The sequence below is a fragment of the Heterodontus francisci genome, chromosome 38 (genome assembly GCF_036365525.1).
Source record: "Heterodontus francisci isolate sHetFra1 chromosome 38, sHetFra1.hap1, whole genome shotgun sequence".
In the NCBI taxonomy this organism is placed as follows: Eukaryota; Metazoa; Chordata; class Chondrichthyes; order Heterodontiformes; family Heterodontidae; genus Heterodontus; species Heterodontus francisci.
In genome coordinates, this window is record NC_090408.1 from 44,411,241 (window position 1) to 44,429,277 (window position 18,037).

The window sequence follows — 18,037 nt, forward strand, 5'->3', positions numbered from 1 at the left end:
CTTGTATGATTCAATGAGATCGCCTCTCATTCTTCTAAACTTCAGAGAATATCGGTCCAATTTACTCAGCCTCTCATCATAGGACAACCCCCTCATCCCAGAGACCAATTTAGTGAGCCTTCGCTGTACCGCCTCCAATATAAGTATATCCTTTCTATGCAGAGTATTCCAGATGTGGTCTCACTTCATTGAAGAAAACTAAATAGGGCTCCCAATAACTCAGCATGTTTAAAGTGTGGATGGGGTGTCAATCAAGCGGGCTGCTTTGTCCTGGATGGTGTCGAGCTTCTTGAGTATTGTTGGAGCTGCACCCATCCAGACAAGTGGAGAGTATTCCATCACACTCCTGACTTGTGCCTTGTAGATGGTGGACAGGCTTTGGGGAGTCAGGAGGTGAGTTACTCACTGCAGAATTCCCAGCCTCTGACCTGCTGTTGTAGCCACAATATTTATGTGGCTGGTCCAGTTCAGTTTCTGGTCAATGGTAACCACCAGGATGCCTCTGACTGATTTATGCATTTGCAGTTGAGCAAGGAAAACAAAATGATCCTCACTGGATCCCTGGTCAGTGCTGAGTCAATCTCTGCTTCCAATTCTGGGCACCACACTTTAGGAAGGACGTGAAGAGGGTGCAGAAGCAATTTATTATAATAGTTATAGGGATGAAGGATTACAGCCACGTGGAGATATTGGAGAAACTGGGGTTGTTCTCCTTACAGCAGAGAAGTCCAAGAGGAGATTTGATAGGGGTGTTTAACATTATGCAGGGTTTCGATAGAGTAAATAAAAACTGTTTCCAGTTGGTAGTCAGAGGTGATTGGTAAACGATGCAACATGTGAAAAACATTTTACACAATGAGTTGTTAGGATTTGGAATGCACAGCCTGGTAGGGTCACAGAGTTATTTATGGCACAGAAGGAGGCCATTTGTCCCATCGAGTCCACGCCAGCTCCCTCCAGAGCAATCCAGTCAGTCCCACATACCCGCTCAATCCCTGCAAGTTTATTTCCTTCAAGTGCCCATCCAGTTTTTTTTTGAAATCATTGATTGTCTCCACTTCCACCACCCTCAGAGGCAGCGAGTTCCAGAGCTCATGTGGATACAGATTCAGTTGGAGTGTTCAAGAGGGAATTGGGTAAATAGTTGGAGAGAAAATACTGTAGGCTTATGGAGAAAGAGTAGGGGAGATTGCTCTTTGATAGTGCTAGTGCAGACTCAATGGGCTGAATGGCCTCTTCTGTGCAGTACCATTCTATGAATGATGTGTAACAGTTCTATATCCGACTCACATCAGTTTTGCACCTCATTTTTCAGCTTGAGTGTCAGAACAATGTGAAGAAGCTGGAACAGCAACTGATTCAGATGGAGACATTTGTTAATCATATGGAAGAAATCTTCGTCACTGTTGAAGTAAGTTTCATGTCAAACATCTCCTATGTTCAACGTTTGATGAATACTTCATCTCTTGTTTCATCTTGAAGGAGTGTGCTTTGATAATATGATGGTAATCCCCTCCCTTTAATACTTTCACTTGGCAGTAAGGAGGCCCTGATTTTTGGATAGGATGTTAAACCGAGGCCCCATCCGCCCTCTCGGGTGGATGTAAAAGATCTCATGGTCACTATTCAAAGAAGAGCGGGGGGCGGGCTCTTCCCTGTGTCCTACTCTACATTGATCCCTAATCAACATCACTAAATAAAATTATCAGGTCATTTCTCATAGCTGTTTGTGGGAGCTTGCTGTGCGCAAATCGGCTGCTGTGTTTCCTACATTCCAGTAGTGACTACACTTCAAAAGTATTTAATTGGCTGTAATGTATTTGAGAGGACCTGAGATTGTGAAAGGCACTATATAAATGCAGGTGTTTCTTTCTTTAATAATACTGGATCATCCGAAACAAGCTCCCAGTTTTACTAGTAGGTAATAACCCACCAGAATTATAGCAGGGTTTTGAGGGTTAATCTATGAGGATGCATAAACCTGTTTGTATTTCCTTGAGTTTAAAAGGTTGACGGGTAATCTGATTGATGTGCTTGAAATAACAAAATGATTTAGACACAGAGAAACTATTTCCTGTCCTGGGGGAATCCAGAACAATTTTGTAATTAAAGCTAGACAATTCAGAAATAAAATCAGGAAACTATTTTCACAAAGGGTAGTGGAAATCTGGAACTCTGTCAAATGGTGTGGATGCTGGGGACAATTGGAGCTTTCATGCCTGCGATGGGTAGACATTTGTTAGCTAAGGATAGTAAGGGATATGGAAAACATAAGAAATAGGAGTAGGAATAGGCCATACAATCCCTTGTGCCTACTCTGCCATTCACTAAGAACATTGCTGAACCTCGACATCAATTCCACTTTCCCGCACAATCCCCATTTCCTTCGATTCCCTTAGTCCCCAAAAATCTATCAATCTCAGTTTTGAATCTACTCAACGACAGCATCCACAGCCCTCTGGGCGAGAGAATTCCAAATATTCACAACCCTCTGAGTAAAAGAAATTTTTCCTCATCTCTGTCCCAAATGGCCAAGCCCTTATCCTGAGTCTGTGACACTCGCCTAGACTGTCCAACCGGGGAAACAGCCTCTCAGTATCCACCCTGTCAAAAGCAAAATACTGCAGATGCTGGAAATCTGAAAGTAAAGCAGAAAATGCTGGAAATACTCAGCAGGACTGGTAGCATCTGGGGAGAGAGAAACAGAGTTAACGTTTCAGATCTATGACATTTTATCAGTACCCTGTCAAGACAGCTAAGATTTTGTACATCCCATTCTACTCAATCTCTCCTCAAGGGACAGCCCTCTCATCCCAGGAATCAATCTAAAAGGCAGGTAGATGGAGTTAAGATACAGACCAGCTATGATCTAACAGAATGGCGGAATAGGCTTGAGGGGTTGAATGGCCTCCTCCTGTTCCTCTGTTCCTATGACTCCCCTCAGCAAGCTGTCAGTGTTACTTGTGGGTGCAAGGTACAAGGTGGCCTACTCCTGCTCCTATTTCGTATGTTCCTATATGTTTAGAGATACAGCACTGAAACAGGCCCTTCGGCCCACCGAGTCTGTGCCGACCATCAACCACCCATTTTATACTAATCCTACACTAATCCCATATTCCTACCGCATCCCCACCTGTCCCTATATTTCCCTACCACCTACCTATACTAGGGGCAATTTCTAATGGCCAATTAACCTACCAACCTGCAAGTCTTTGGCATGTGGGAGGAAACCGGAGCACCCGGAGAAAACCCACGCAGACACAGGGAGAACTTACAAACTCCACACAGGCAGTGCCTGGAATTGAACCCGGGTCCCTGGAGCTGTGAGGCTGCGGTGCTAACCACTGCGCCACCCACATATGTATACTCTGGGACCATGTACAACAAAGTGTTTATTTAATTTCCTTTCCTTTATTCTGCTCTGTGTCTACTTGAAAGCCCTGACTCTAGCTAGGCACTGGCTATGCTCCAATATCTCACCCCGGTGAGAAAGTGACCGTCAGGAGGCTGTCTGATTATAGGCAGCATCACAGCTGAGCCCAATCCTGTCCCCAACCCACATTCCTACAGGAATCACTGGCTACTTTTCCCCCTCTCTAGGACTGAGTTGTTGGCATGAGAGAGCTGCCTCACATGGGGTCAAACGTAGGACTGTTGGTCTGTATACTCAGGTCTACACTGAAACTCAAACACCTTTTTTAACACCAAATTTTTTTTGGACAAACAGGAGAACATCGGTAAACAGGAGCATTACTTGGAGCTGCAGTACGATGATTTGATGCAGTTTCTAGTGCAACGTTATGAAGACAGAAGCCAGGAACTGGAGGCAGAGAAGAAGCTGAAACTAGAGAAGTTGTACAAGGAGCTGGTGAGCTGCGGGCAGAGCATTGATCTGTATAAAGAACTGATAGAAGCCACTGATGAGCTGTTCAAGACTGAAGACAAGCAAACCTTTTTGAAGGTGAACACAAAGACTTAGATGGTGTCTGACATTTCTATAAATCTTGTTAGATGATTGCAGATTCTAACTCTGGGATTCAATCACCTGATTCTCACTCTGCGACTGTAACTCTGGGATTCTCACTTTGACTCAAGGAAATCCTTGGGACATGTTAAGGGTGAGGTCTTCTGGCAAAAGTCTAAATGCCTTCTTAGCTGGCTAACTAATAGGAAAGAGAGAGTCGGGATAAATGGGGGATTTTTGGGTTGGCAAACTGTAACTAGTGGAGTGTCACAGGTATCACTGCTGGGGCCTCAACTATTTATGATCTATATTAACGACTTGGATGAAGGGAACGAGTATATTGTCGCCAAATTTGCAGACGATATAGCTAGGTAGGAAAGCAAGTTGTGAAGAGGACGCAAAGAGATATAGATAGGTTAAGTGAGTGGGTAAAAAATTGGCAGATGGAGTATAATGTGGGAAAATGTGAGGCTGTCCACTTTGCCAGGAAGAATAAAAAAGCAGAATATTATTTACATGGAGAGAGACTGCAGAATGCTGCGGTACAGAGGGGTCTGGGTGTCTTTGTACATGAATCACAAAAAGTTACCATGCAGGTACAGCAAGTAATTAGGAAGTCCAAAGAATGTTGGCCTTTATTGCAAGGGGGATGGAGTATAAAAATAGGGACGTCTTGCTACAACTGTACAGGACATTGATGAGACCACACCTAGAGTACTGTGTACAGTTTTGGTCTCACCTAAGGAGGGATGTACTTGCATTGGAAGCAGTTCAGAGAAGGTTCACTAGGCTGATTCCTGGGATGAAGGGATTGAGGAAAGGTTGAGCAGGTTGGGTCTGTACTCATTGGAGTTAAGAAGAATGAGGGGTGATCTTATTGAAACATATACGATTCTGAGGGAGCTTGACGGTGTAAATGCTGAGAGGATGTTTCCCCTCGTGGGAGAATCTAGAAATAGGGGGCACAGTTTTAAAATAAGGGGTCCGCCTTTTAAGACAGAGATAAGGAGGAACCTCTCAGAGGGTCATTAATCTTGAAATTCTCTTCCCCAGACAGCAGTGGAGGCTGGGTCATTGAATATATTCAAGGCTGAGTTAGACAGATTTTTGATCAACAAGGGAGTCAAGGCTTATGGAGGGCAGGTATGAAAGGAGTTAAGGCCATAATCAGATCAGCTAAGATCTTATTGAATGTCAGAGCAGGCTCAAGGGGCCGAATGGCCCATTCCTGCTCCTATTTCTTATGTTAGGGATCGGGAGAATTGAATAAACACATCAATTGATTTGTTGATGTAGTTCCTGTTTGAAAGATAATTCAGCTGCTTTTTTCAGTAAGAGTCAGGCATTTTTTTGAAGAATACTGAATCTTTTTTCTTTTTGTGCAACAACAGAATGGACAAACAATGCTGGCCAGGTAATACTGGCATGCTCACTGTATCTGGTAACACTGGCATGCTCACTGTATCTGACTCACTGTATCTCTGGTGACACTGGCATGACTCACTGTATCTCTGGTTACACTGGCATGACTCACTGTATCTCTGGTTACACTGGCATGACTCACTGTATCTCTGGTGACACTAGCATGCTCACTGTATCTCTGGTTACACTGGCATGACTCACTGTATCTCTGGTAACACTGATGTGCTTCACTGTATCTCTGGTGACACTGGCATGCTCACTGTGTCTCTGGTTACACTGGCATGACTCACTGTATCTCTGGTGACACTGGCATGACTCACTGTATCTCTGGTAACCCTGGCATGCTTCACTGTATCTCTGGTAACACTGACATGCTTCACTGTATCTCTGGTGACACTGGCATGACTCACTGTATCTCTGGTGACACTGGCATGACTCACTGTATCTCTGGTGACACTGGCATGTTCACTGTATCCCTGGTGAAACTGGCATGACTCACTGTATCTCTGGTAACACTGACGTGCTTCACTGTATCTCTGGTGACACTGGCATGCTCACTGTGTCTCTGGTGACACTGGCATGCTCACTGTGTCTCTGGTGACACTGGCATGACTCACTGTATCTCTGGTGACACTGGCATGTTCACTGTATCCCTGGTGAAACTGGCATGACTCACTGTATCTCTGGTAACACTGACGTGCTTCACTGTATCTCTGGTGACACTGGCATGCTCACTGTGTCTCTGGTGACACTGGCATGACTCACTGTATCTCTGGCAACACTGACATGCTTCACTGTATCTCTGGTGACACTGGCATGACTCACTGTATCTCTGGTGACACTGGCATGACTCACTGTATCTCTGGTGACACTGGCATGTTCACTGTATCCCTGGTGAAACTGGCATGACTCACTGTATCTCTGGTAACACTGACGTGCTTCACTGTATCTCTGGTGACACTGCCATGCTCACTGTGTCTCTGGTGACACTGGCATGCTCACTGTGTCTCTGGTGACACTGGCATGACTCACTGTATCTCTGGTAACCCTGGCATGCTTCACTGTATCTCTGGTAACACTGACATGCTTCACTGTATCTCTGGTGACACTGACATGCTTCACTGTATCTCTAGTAACACTAGCATGACTCACTGTATCTGACTCACTGTATCTCTGGTGACACTGGCATGACTCACTGTATCTCTGGTAACACTGACATGCTTCACTGTATCTCTGGTGACACTGGCATGACTCACTGTATCTCTGGTGACACTGGCATGACTCACTGTATCTCTGGTGACACTGGCATGTTCACTGTATCCCTGGTGAAACTGGCATGACTCACTGTATCTCTGGTAACACTGGCATGCTCACTGTATCCCTGGTGACACTGGCCTGACTCACTGTATCTCTGGTAACACTGGCATGACTCACTGTATCTCTGGTGACACTGGCATGACTCACTGTATCTCTGGTAACACTGGAATGTTTCACTGTATCTCTGGTAACACTGTCATGCTTCACTGTATCTCTGGTGACACTGACATGCTTCACTGTATCTCTGGTAACACTGTCATGCTCACTGTATCTCTGGTTACACTGGCATGACTCACTGTATCTCTGGTAACACTGACGTGCTTCACTGTATCTCTGGTGACACTGGCATGCTCACTGTGTCTCTGGTTACACTGGCATGACTCACTGTATCTCTGGTGACACTGGCATGTCTCACTGTATCTCTGGTAACCCTGGCATGCTTCACTGTATCTCTGGTAACACTGACATGCTTCACTGTATCTCTGGTGACACTGACATGCTTCACTGTATCTCTAGTAACACTAGCATGACTCACTGTATCTGACTCACTGTATCTCTGGTGACACTGGCATGACTCACTGTATCTCTGGTAACACTGACATGCTTCACTGTATCTCTGGTGACACTGGCATGACTCACTGTATCTCTGGTGACACTGGCATGACTCACTGTATCTCTGGTGACACTGGCATGTTCACTGTATCCCTGGTGAAACTGGCATGACTCACTGTATCTCTGGTAACACTGGCATGCTCACTGTATCCCTGGTGACACTGGCATGACTCACTGTATCTCTGGTAACACTGGCATGACTCACTGTATCTCTGGTGACACTGGCATGACTCACTGTATCTCTGGTAACACTGGAATGTTTCACTGTATCTCTGGTAACACTGTCATGCTTCACTGTATCTCTGGTGACACTGACATGCTTCACTGTATCTCTGGTAACACTGTCATGCTTCACTGTATCTCTGGTGACACTGGCATGACTCACTGTATCTCTGGTAACACTGGCATGACTCACTGTAACTCTGGTAACCCTGGCATGCTTCACTGTATCTCTGGTAACACTGACATGCTTCACTGTATCTCTGGTGACACTGACATGCTTCACTGTATCTCTGGTGACACTGTCATGCTTCACTGTATCTCTGGTAACACTGTCATGCTTCACTGTATCTCTGGTAACACTGGCATGCTCACTGTATCTCTGGTAACACTGACATGCTTCACTGTATCTCTGGTGACACTGACATGCTTCACTGTATCTCTGGTGAAACTGGCATGACTCACTGTATCTCTGGTGACACTGTCATGCTTCACTGTATCTCTGGTAACACTGTCATGCTCACTGTATCTCTGGTAACACTGACATGCTTCACTATCTCTGGTGAAACTGGCATGACTCACTGTATCTCTGGTAACACTGGCATGACTCACTGTATCTCTGGTAACACTGACATGCTTCACTATCTCTGGTGAAACTGGCATGACTCACTGTATCTCTGGTAACACTGGCATGCTCACTGTATCTCTGGTAACACTGTCATGCTCACTGTATCTCTGGTAACACTGACATGCTTCACTATCTCTGGTGAAACTGGCATGACTCACTGTGTCTCTGGTGACACTGGCATGACTCACTGTATCTCTGGTAACACTGGCATGACTCACTGTATCTCTGGTGACACTGGCATGACTCACTGTATCTCTGGTGACACTGGCATGACTCACTGTTTCTGTGGGAGCCATTATCTCAACTAACCAGTTAAGTGATGAAAGGGATGAGTAAAATGTAACCCTTCAGCCAGGCAGTAGAGAGTGGTTACTCCCACATGGGATCGTTGCTTACAGAACTTGCCCTGGAATATTCCGACCGTTTGATACGATGCACATTTTCCCTGATGTATTTTTCTTATTATAATTTTGTGCTGTTTGATTGGTGCTCGTGAACTCGGACACCATTCCTTTTCTTAGACTTTGCAGCGGTTTGATACAACTGAGTGGCTGCTGGGCCTTTTCAGAGGGCATTTTAAGAGATTGCTGTGGGTCTGGAGTCACATGTAGGCCAGACCAGGTAAGGACAGCAGATTTTCTTCCCTAAAGGACATTAGTGAACCAGATGGGTTTTTACAACAATCGACAATGGTTTCATGGTCACCTTTAGATTAGCTTTTTAATTCCAGATTAATTGAATTCAGATTTCACCATCTGCCGTGGTGGGATTCAAACCCATGTCCCCTGGGTCTCTGAGTTACTAATTCAGGGGAAGCAGTGGCGTAGTGGTATTGACACTGGCCTAGTGACCCAGGGTATTCCCCTGGGGACATGGGTTCAAATCCCACATGGCAGAAGGTGGAATCTGAATTCAACTAATCTAAAAAAATTCTGGAATTGAAAAGCTAGTGATGGCCATGAAACTATTGTTGATTGTCGTAAAAACCCATCTGGTGCACTAATGTCCTTTAGGGAAGGAAATCTGTTGTCCTTACCTGGACTGGCCCTATGTGGTTGACTCTTAAATGCCCTCTGAAATGGCCCAGCAAGCTACTCAATCCTACCTAACCACTAAAAGGTCGATAAAGAATGAAACCGGACGGACCACCCGGCATCGACCTCGGCACCAGAAACAACAACAGCAAACCCAGCCCTGTCGACCCTGCAAAGTCCTCCTTACTAACATCTGGGGGCTTGTGCCAAAGTTGGGAGAGCTGTCCCACAAACTAGTCAAGCAACAGCCTGACATAGTCACACTCACGGAATCATACCTTACAGACAATGTCCCAGACACTGTCATCACCATCCCCGGGTATGTCCTGTCCCACCGGCAGGACAGACCCAGCAGAGGTGGTGACACAGTGATATACAGTCGGGAGGGAGTTGCCCTGGGAGTCCTCAACATCGACTCTGGACCCCATGAAGGCTCTTGGCATCAGGTCAAACATGGGCAAGGAAATCACCTGCTGATTACCACCTACCGCCCTCCCTCAGATGATGGATCAATACTCCTCCATGTTGAACACCACTTGGAGCAAGCACTGAGGGGGGCAAGGGTGCAGAATGTACTCCTGGGTGGGGGACTTCAATGTCCATCACCAAGAGTGGCTCGGTAGCACCACTATTGACCAAGCTGGCTGAGTCCTAAAGGACATAGCTGCTAGACTAGAGTGCGGCAGGTGGTGAGGGAACCAACACGAGGGAAAAACATACTTGACCTCATCCTGCCACAGATGCATCTGTCCATGACAGTATTGGTAGGAGTGACCACTGCACAGTCCTTGTGGAGACAAAGTATCGTCTTCACATTGAGGATATCATCCATCGTGTTGTGTGGCACTACCACCATGCTAAATGGGATAGATTTCGAACAGATCTAGCAATGCAAAACTGGGCATCCATGAGGCGCTGTGGGCCATGAGCAGCAGCAGAATTATACTCAACCGCAATCTGTAATCTCATGGCCCGGCATATTCCCCACTCTACCATTATCATCAAGCCAGGAGACCAACCCTAGTTCAATGAAGAGTGCAGGAGGGCATGCCAGGAGCAGCATCAGGCATACCTCAAAATGAGGTGTCAACCTTGTGAAACTACAACACAGGACTATCTGCGTGCCAAACTGCGTTAACAGCATGCGATAGACAGAGCTATGCGATCCCACAATGAATGGATCAGATCTAAGCTCTGCAGTCCTGCCACATCCAGTCGTGAATGGTGGTGGACAATTAAACAACTAACTGGAAGAGGAGGTTCCACAAATATCACCATCCTCAATGATTGGGGAGCCCAGCACATCAGAGCAAAAGATAAGGCTGAAGCATTTGCAACAATCTTCAGCCAAAAGTGCCGAGTGGATGATCCATCTCGACCTCCTCCTGAAGTCCCCAGCATCACAGATGCCAGTCTTCAGCCAATTTGATTCACTCCGCATGAAGGCAGTGGATACTGCAAAGGCTCTGGGCCCTGACAACATTCTGGCAATAGTACTGAAGATCTGTGCTCCAGAACTTGCTGCGCCCCTAGCCAAGCTGTTCCAGTACAGCTACAACACTGGCCAGCAATTTGGAAAATTGTCCAGGTATGTCCTGCACACAAAAAGCAGGACAAATCCAATCCGTCCAATTACCGCCCCATCAGTCTATTCTCAATCATCAGTAAAGTGATGGAAGGTGTCACTGACAGTGCTATCAAACGGCACTTGCTTAGCAATAACCTCAGTGACACTCAGTTTGGGGTCCGCCAGGGCCACTCAGCTCCTGACCTCAGCCTTGGTTCAAACATGGACAAAACAGTTGAACTCAAGAGGTGAGGTGAGAATGACTGCCCTTGACATAAAGGCAGCATTTGACTGAGTATGGCATCAAGGAGCCCTAGCAAAACTGAGGTCAACGGGAATTTAGGGGGGAAACCCTCCACTGGCTGGAGTCATACCTAGCACAAAGGAAGATGGTTGTGGTTGTTGGAGGTCAATCATCTCAGCTCGAGGACACCACTGCAGGAGTTCCTCAGGTTAGTGTCCTAGGCCCAACCATCTTCAGCTGCTTCATCAATGACCTTCCTTCAATCATAAGGTCAGAAGTGGGGATGTTCGCTGATGATTACACAGTGTTCAGCACCATTCACATTACGATCGCTGAATCCCCCAATATCAACATCCTGGGGGTTACCATTGACCAGAAACTGAGCTGGAGTAGCCATATAAATACCGTGGCTACAAGAGCAGGTCAGAGGCTAGGAATCCTGCAGCAAGTAACTCATCTCCTGATTCCCCAAAACCTGTCCAAGGCACAAGTCAGGAATGTGATGGAATACTCTCCACTTGCCTGGATGGGTGCAGCTCCAACAACACTCAAGAAGCTCGACACCATCCAGAACAAAGCAGCCCACTTGATTGGCACCCCATCTAGAAACATTCACTCCCTCCACCACCGACGCACAGTGGCAGCAGTGTGTACCATCTACAAGATGCACTGCAGCAACGCACCAAGGCTCCTTAGACAGCACCTTCCAAACCTGCGACCTCTACCACCTCGAAGGACAAGGGCAGCAGATGCGTGGGAACACCACCACCTGCAAGTTCCCCTCCAAGTCACACACTATCCTGACTTGGAACTATATCGCTGTTCCTTCACTGTCACTGGGTCAAAATCCTGGAACTTTCTTCCTAACAGCACTGTGGGTTGCAGCGGTTCAAGAAGGCAGCTCACCACCACCTTCTCAAGGGCAATTAGGGATGGGCAATAAATGCTGGCCTGGCCAGTGACGTCCACATACCCCGAACTAATAACAAAAAACATCAGACCACGTTCCCACTTCCTACCATCCGGGTCTGGTGAGCATAAACCCAATCATACCCCAGTGGGTAGACTCATTCAGAGAGTTGGCAATATGGTTGGTTAGGGATGTGGAAATATTGCAATGATACAGCAGGGGCTGCAGCTTTGCCACTGGAGTTAAGTGCCTTGGGTTTGAAATTCCTCCCTTGAGGAAAATGGGAGTGTGGCTATTTTAGTTTAGTTTAGAGATACAGCACTGAAACAGGCCCTTCGGCCCACCGAGTCTGTGCCGACCATCAACCACCCATTTTATACTAACCCTACACTAATTCCACATTCCCACCTGTCTCTACATTTCCCTACCACCTACCTATACTAGGGGCAATTTATAAAGGCCAATTAACCTATCAACCAGCAAGTCTTTGGCATGTGAGAGGAAACCGGAGCACCCGGAGGAAACCCACACAGACACAGGGAGAACTTGCAAACTCCACACAGGCAGTCCCCAGAATTGAACCCGGGTCGCTGGAGCTGTGAGGCTGCGGTGCTAACCACTGCGCCACTGTGCCGCATTCTCAGAAATTGCTTCTTTAAAGTCACGCACTCCTTAGATTTTGTTAACGCAAAACAGGAATTCTCTCATCTTCCATTGAAAGGACAACTTCAGTGCGACAGATGGGGCAGTGTAGAATGAGCATTACTTGGCATTTAATATCCATTGGAAGTGCTCAATATTGATACTGAATGAAAGTAAAAGTAGAAAACTGTTTGATTCTTCAATGTCTCTGTTTGATGAGAACAAAGGGTAACATTAGTGCAAAAATTCTAATCAATGCAGTTCTTGCCCTAATTGTTAACTAGTTCCTATCACGCTGCTCCCCTGACTGTGCTAACGTGGGAAACAGCCTATTCCATAATTACTGGATTAATGACCCCATTACAGTAACAAAGAGGGGAGTTTGGTGTCAGTAAGAATCATGTCAGTTGTAGAGTCACAGAGTTATACAGCATTGTTATAATTTCAATCCAAGTATTTTTACTAGGGTAGAACAGGGTTGGTTTAATCTAATATTTGGGACTGCATTGTGAAGGAATTCTCAGTTCAGAATCCTGTTGCTAGTTTACTGGTTAAACACAGCTCATTGTGTGAGGCAGTTCACGAGGGCACCAGGTTCACACCAGGTCTGAGGTGAGATTGTAGCAAGGTGGGGGGGGAGGGGTGGAGGGTGCTGCTGTGGAGGGGAACCATTGGACACAGCATTCCTGCTCCTGATTCCCAACCAGTGACTCTTGCTGGAAAGTGTGTGTTCCTGTTGGGTGAGGACAGGATTGGGATTGTTGTGATTCACTCATAGTCCAATAGCTTGCCAACCCATTCAGAATGAACACAAGGCCTGCATTCTGCATGGTGACTAACACCCAGTATGTGCCAGAACCTTCAGGAGAGAAGCAAAGGAATAAGGAGAAAACCAGCCAAATAATTTTAGATTAAGGTGGAAAAGTCCCGAGTCTGACTGTCTATCCTGAGTTAGATCCTCTCAGTCAGGGTGGCAGTAAGATCCTGTACCCTGGGTTAGAGCAGAGGGAACTGTGCAGAATTCACACTCCTGGCTACTGCAGTGAACTCTGCTGGAAAGTGTATTTGTGTGGCTGTGGGATAGGGTTAGGCTCTTGTTCAGTTAGTCAGGTGGCACTCATTGCTTAGACCTGTACTTGAGGAGTGCCCACCCCGCCAGAAAATTGTGTCCCAATAAATTCCCCCTGTTATCAGTCACTCTGCTGTTTCTATCACCCAACAGGCTGGAAGAGTTTCTTGAAGGGAACTTCAACTTGGAGCTTCCTACAACAACAGAATTTGAGAAATTCCCAACGGACATGCCTGAGGTGCAGCGATTAATAGACTCAATGAGCAGCATCCCAGGTATGTGAGTAACACACACAAACCGACTCTTAGACACACGCACTCACACACCCATGCTGTTTATCTTTGTGGGCTGAGGCGTTTCTGAGGGTCTCCTGGCAAAGCCACGTCTGTATAATTTCCAATCAGTTTCAGGTTACGTTGCAGAATTCTCTGTCCCCGACAGGAAGCTGCAGAGAAACAAAGGAATTAGATGAAATGATGTCACCAGGTTAATGAGTTACAGAATCACAGAATAATACAGTGCAGAAGAGGCCCTTCAGCCCATCAAGTCTGCACCAATGCATTAAAACACCTGACCTGTCTACCTAATCCCATTTGCCAGCACTTGGCCCATAGCCTTGAATGTTATGACGTGCCAAGTGCTCATCCAGGTACTTTTCAAAGGATGTGAGGCAACCTGCTTCTACCATCCTCCCAGGCAGGGCATTCCAGACCGTCACCACCCTCTGGGTAATAAAGTTCTTCCTCAAATCCCCCTTAAACCTCCCGCCCCTCTCCTTAAACATGTGTCCCCTCGTAACTGACCCTTCAACTAAGGGGAACAGCTGCTCCCTATCCACCCTGTCCATGCCCCTCATAATCTTGTACACCTCGATCAGGTCACCCCTCAGTCTTCTCTGCTCCAGTGAAAACAACCCAAGCCTATCCAACCTCTCTTCATAGCTTAAATGTTCCATCCCAGGCAACATCCTGGTGAATCACCTCTGCACCCCCTCCAATGCAATCACATCCTTCCTATAATGTGGCGACCAGAATTGCACACAGTACTCCAGCTGTGGCCTTACCAAAGTTCTGTACAACTCCAACATGACCTCCCTGCTTTTGTAATCTATGCCTCGATTGATAAAGGCAAGTGTCCCATTTGCCTTTTTCACCACCCTATTAACCTGCCCTTCTGCCTTCAGAGATCTATGGACAAACACGCCAAGGTCCCTTTGTTCCTCGGAACTTCCCAGTGTCAGGCTATTCATTGAATACTTCTGTGTCACATTACTCCTTCCAAAGTGTATCACCTCACGCTTTTCAGCGTTAAATTCCATCTGCCACTTTTCTGCCCATTTGACCATCCTGTCTATATCTTCCTGTAACCTAAGACACTCCACCTCACTGTTAACCACTCGGCCAATCTTTGTGTCATCCGCGAACTTACTGATCCTACCCCCCACATAGTCATCTATGTCGTTTATATAAATGACAAACAATAGGGGACCCAGCACAGATCCCTGTGGTACGCCACTGGACACTGGCTTCCAGTCACTAAAACAGCCGTCTGTCATCACTCTCTGTCTCCTACAGCTAAGCCAGTTTTGAATCCACCTTATCAAGTTACCTTGTATCCCATGTGCATTTGCTTTCTTGATAAGTCTCCCATGTGGGATCTTGTCAAAGGCTTTGCTGAAATCCATGTAAACTACATCAACTGCACTACCCTCATCTACACACCTGGTCACATGCTCAAAAAATTCAATCAAATTTGTTAGGCATGACCTCCCTCTGACAAAGCTATGCTGACTATTCCTAATCAAATTTTGCCTCTCCAAGTGGAGATAGATTCTCTCCTTCAGAATTTTCTCCAATAGTTTCCCTACCACTGACGTGAGACTCACTGGTCTGTAGTTCCCTGGCTTATCTCTACAACCTTTACAGGGAGGGTCTCACGGTCACCAGCTTAATGAGTTACAGGGAGGGTCTCCCTGTCAACAGGTTAATGAGGGTCTCCCCGTCACCAGGTTAATGAGTTACAGGGAGGGTCTCCCCGTCAACAGGTTAATGAGGGTCTCCTCATCACCAGGTTAATGAGTTACAGGGAGGGTCTCCTCATCACCAGGTTAATGAGTTAATGAGGGTCTCCCCGTCACCAGATTAATGAGCTGCAGGGAGGGTCTCCCATTGTTTGATTGTGAAAGCTCTGGTCAGTAATCTATCTTTCTGTGGTTGTTCTCTGTGCAGTTCCCTCTGCTCCGGTGATGTGCCCTCAGGCTCCTGGCACAGCAACAAGCAACTCAGTGAGAGTCCGCTGGAGCCTTTCAGCTGATGATACTGTGGAACATTATCAGCTGTACTACAGACATCTCCCAAGAGAGAGCACACAGCAAGATGAGCAGCCTGCAGGTTTGTGACTGAGGGGCAGAGCTGCAATTGAGAGAAATCTGAGACCTGCAAACTTAATTTGGATCTTAATTGGTAAGGTTCTCTCGACACATTCACACTGTGCAGGAAACACAAGGACCATCTATGGCCATTCAGACTCCTCCCCCTGGGGTTCTGATTCTCCTGACATTACCTGGAGGCTGGACGTCCCTCTCACTGTCAGCTGCCCACACCTAAAGGAACCCACCCTTTCCACCGAATCCCATGGATGGGGTTCCAAATCTCAGGGTGGGTCCACTGTCCGACTGTGCTCGGCAATGCAAGTGACTCACACTTGCTGTAACTGAGGTCCTTCCTGGGGTCAGTGATCTTATTCTGGGTGAAGTCTGGGGTCCCAATGGTACTGATCCCCGCTCTCAGCCAGTGAGAGTCTCATTGAAGAGAATATTGGGTGAGTCGAGATGATGCCCTGGAACTGTCCAAGTACACCCACCTTACACAGGCGAGACAGGCAGAGGAAATTGACGATGGTAGTAGAGGAGCAGAGCAGAATCCTGACAGAGTCACAATTGGTCCCAAATGCTGGCAGGTGCTCAGCGATCGAACTGGTCTTCACCATGAAGCTCAAACAGAATCAGGCCCAGAGCTTTCACTCCACTGCCCAGATGCCCAAGCCACCAATGGTGGAGCAATTAAAATCAGCGATGCTAAAGAGGCCAGAATTAGAGGAGTGCAGAGATATCGGAGGGTAGTGGGGCTGGAGGAGATTACAGAGATAGGGAGGGGAGAGGCCATGGAGGGTTTCAAAAACAAGGATGAGAATTTTAATATCAAGACATTGCTAGACTGGAGCTAATGTAGGTCAACGAGCACAGGGGTGACGGGGCAACGGGACTTGGTGCGAGTTAAGACACGAGCAGCAGAGTTTTGGATGACCTCGTGTTTACTTGGGGTTAGAATGTGGGAGACCAGCCAGGAGTGCATTGGAACAGTCAAGTCTGATGGTAACGAAGGCATGAATGAGGGTTTCAGCAGTCGATGAGCTGAGACAGGAGTGAAGTCAGGCAATATTACAGAGGTGGAAATGGACGGTCTTAGTGATGGCGCGAATATGTGGTTGGAAGCTCATCTCGGGGTCAAATATGACAGCAAGGTTGTGAACAGTCCGGTTTAGTCTCAGACTGTTGCCAGGGAGGGGGATGGAGTCGGGGGCTAATGGAGTGGAGACAATAGCTGAAATCTTGCTCAGTGTGTGGGGTTCCAGTAGTCCTGGGGATTAGACAGTCCTGCTCCTGACACTGGAGACTGGGCTTATTTACTCTCCCTTAAGAGTCCAACCCTCTTACACTTGGGGTAATTGCTGCAGCTTGTCCCAATGTCCTCTTCAACCCCCAGACACCTCCCTGTGGATCGGAACTGTACAGAGTATAGAAAGAAGGTCCAGCTGACACAGCCAGCTTCAAACCCCACCTACCTGTCTTTGGGATTGCAGCCTTAAATCCCCTGACTGAATTATCCTGAGTTCACCACAATCACTACCAGAACTTTCCCAGAAATTCCTGCAGCTGATTCCAGTCCTTTCATTCGGTGCTTATTCTTCACAGCATTTAATTCCCAGAGAAACACTCGGCATTGCTCGGAATCAGTTTCAGCTCCATCTGTTTCTCCATAAATACTGGAAATTCTCCATATCCTGAGGTATTCCTTCCACCTAATTCAATCCCACCTAATAACCGGTGTTTGCTCTGTGCCTTGTTCCTCCACAGACACATCCCTGAAAGTGAAGGAAATGTACCACACGGTGTGGAACCTGAAGCCCAACACTGTGTATGAATTCTGGGTTACAGCCACAAACTCCACTGGGACAAGTGCTGTCAGTGACCGGGCCAAGCACATGACAGGTAAAAGCACCGAAAGGCACATGGGAACATCAGGCTGTGACCAGGCACCTCTGAGGCATAGATCAGGTCAGAAACATCCGGCTGAATTTAGTGAGGCTGTTTGGAGCGGGAGTGGAAGTGTGGGAGGCTGGAGAATCGT

At 46.9% G+C, this 18,037-nt stretch overlaps 1 protein-coding gene across 2 annotated transcripts in view; it reads left to right on the forward strand.

The window, feature by feature from the left end:
• LOC137352599 (fibronectin type III and SPRY domain-containing protein 2) overlaps window positions 1–18,037 on the forward strand; it is a 44,290-nt gene that overhangs the window by 10,689 nt on the left and 15,564 nt on the right. Inside the window, exons 3-8 of one of the 2 annotated variants that reach the window (XM_068018297.1) lie at window positions 1,316–1,411; window positions 3,728–3,961; window positions 5,356–5,378; window positions 13,782–13,903; window positions 15,857–16,018; window positions 17,764–17,898. In XM_068018297.1, coding sequence (XP_067874398.1) covers window positions 1,316–1,411; window positions 3,728–3,961; window positions 5,356–5,378; window positions 13,782–13,903; window positions 15,857–16,018; window positions 17,764–17,898 — 772 coding nt within the window. The remainder of the gene's footprint in view (window positions 1–1,315; window positions 1,412–3,727; window positions 3,962–5,355; window positions 5,379–13,781; window positions 13,904–15,856; window positions 16,019–17,763; window positions 17,899–18,037) is intronic. The other variant, XM_068018298.1, reaches the window with a different exon arrangement.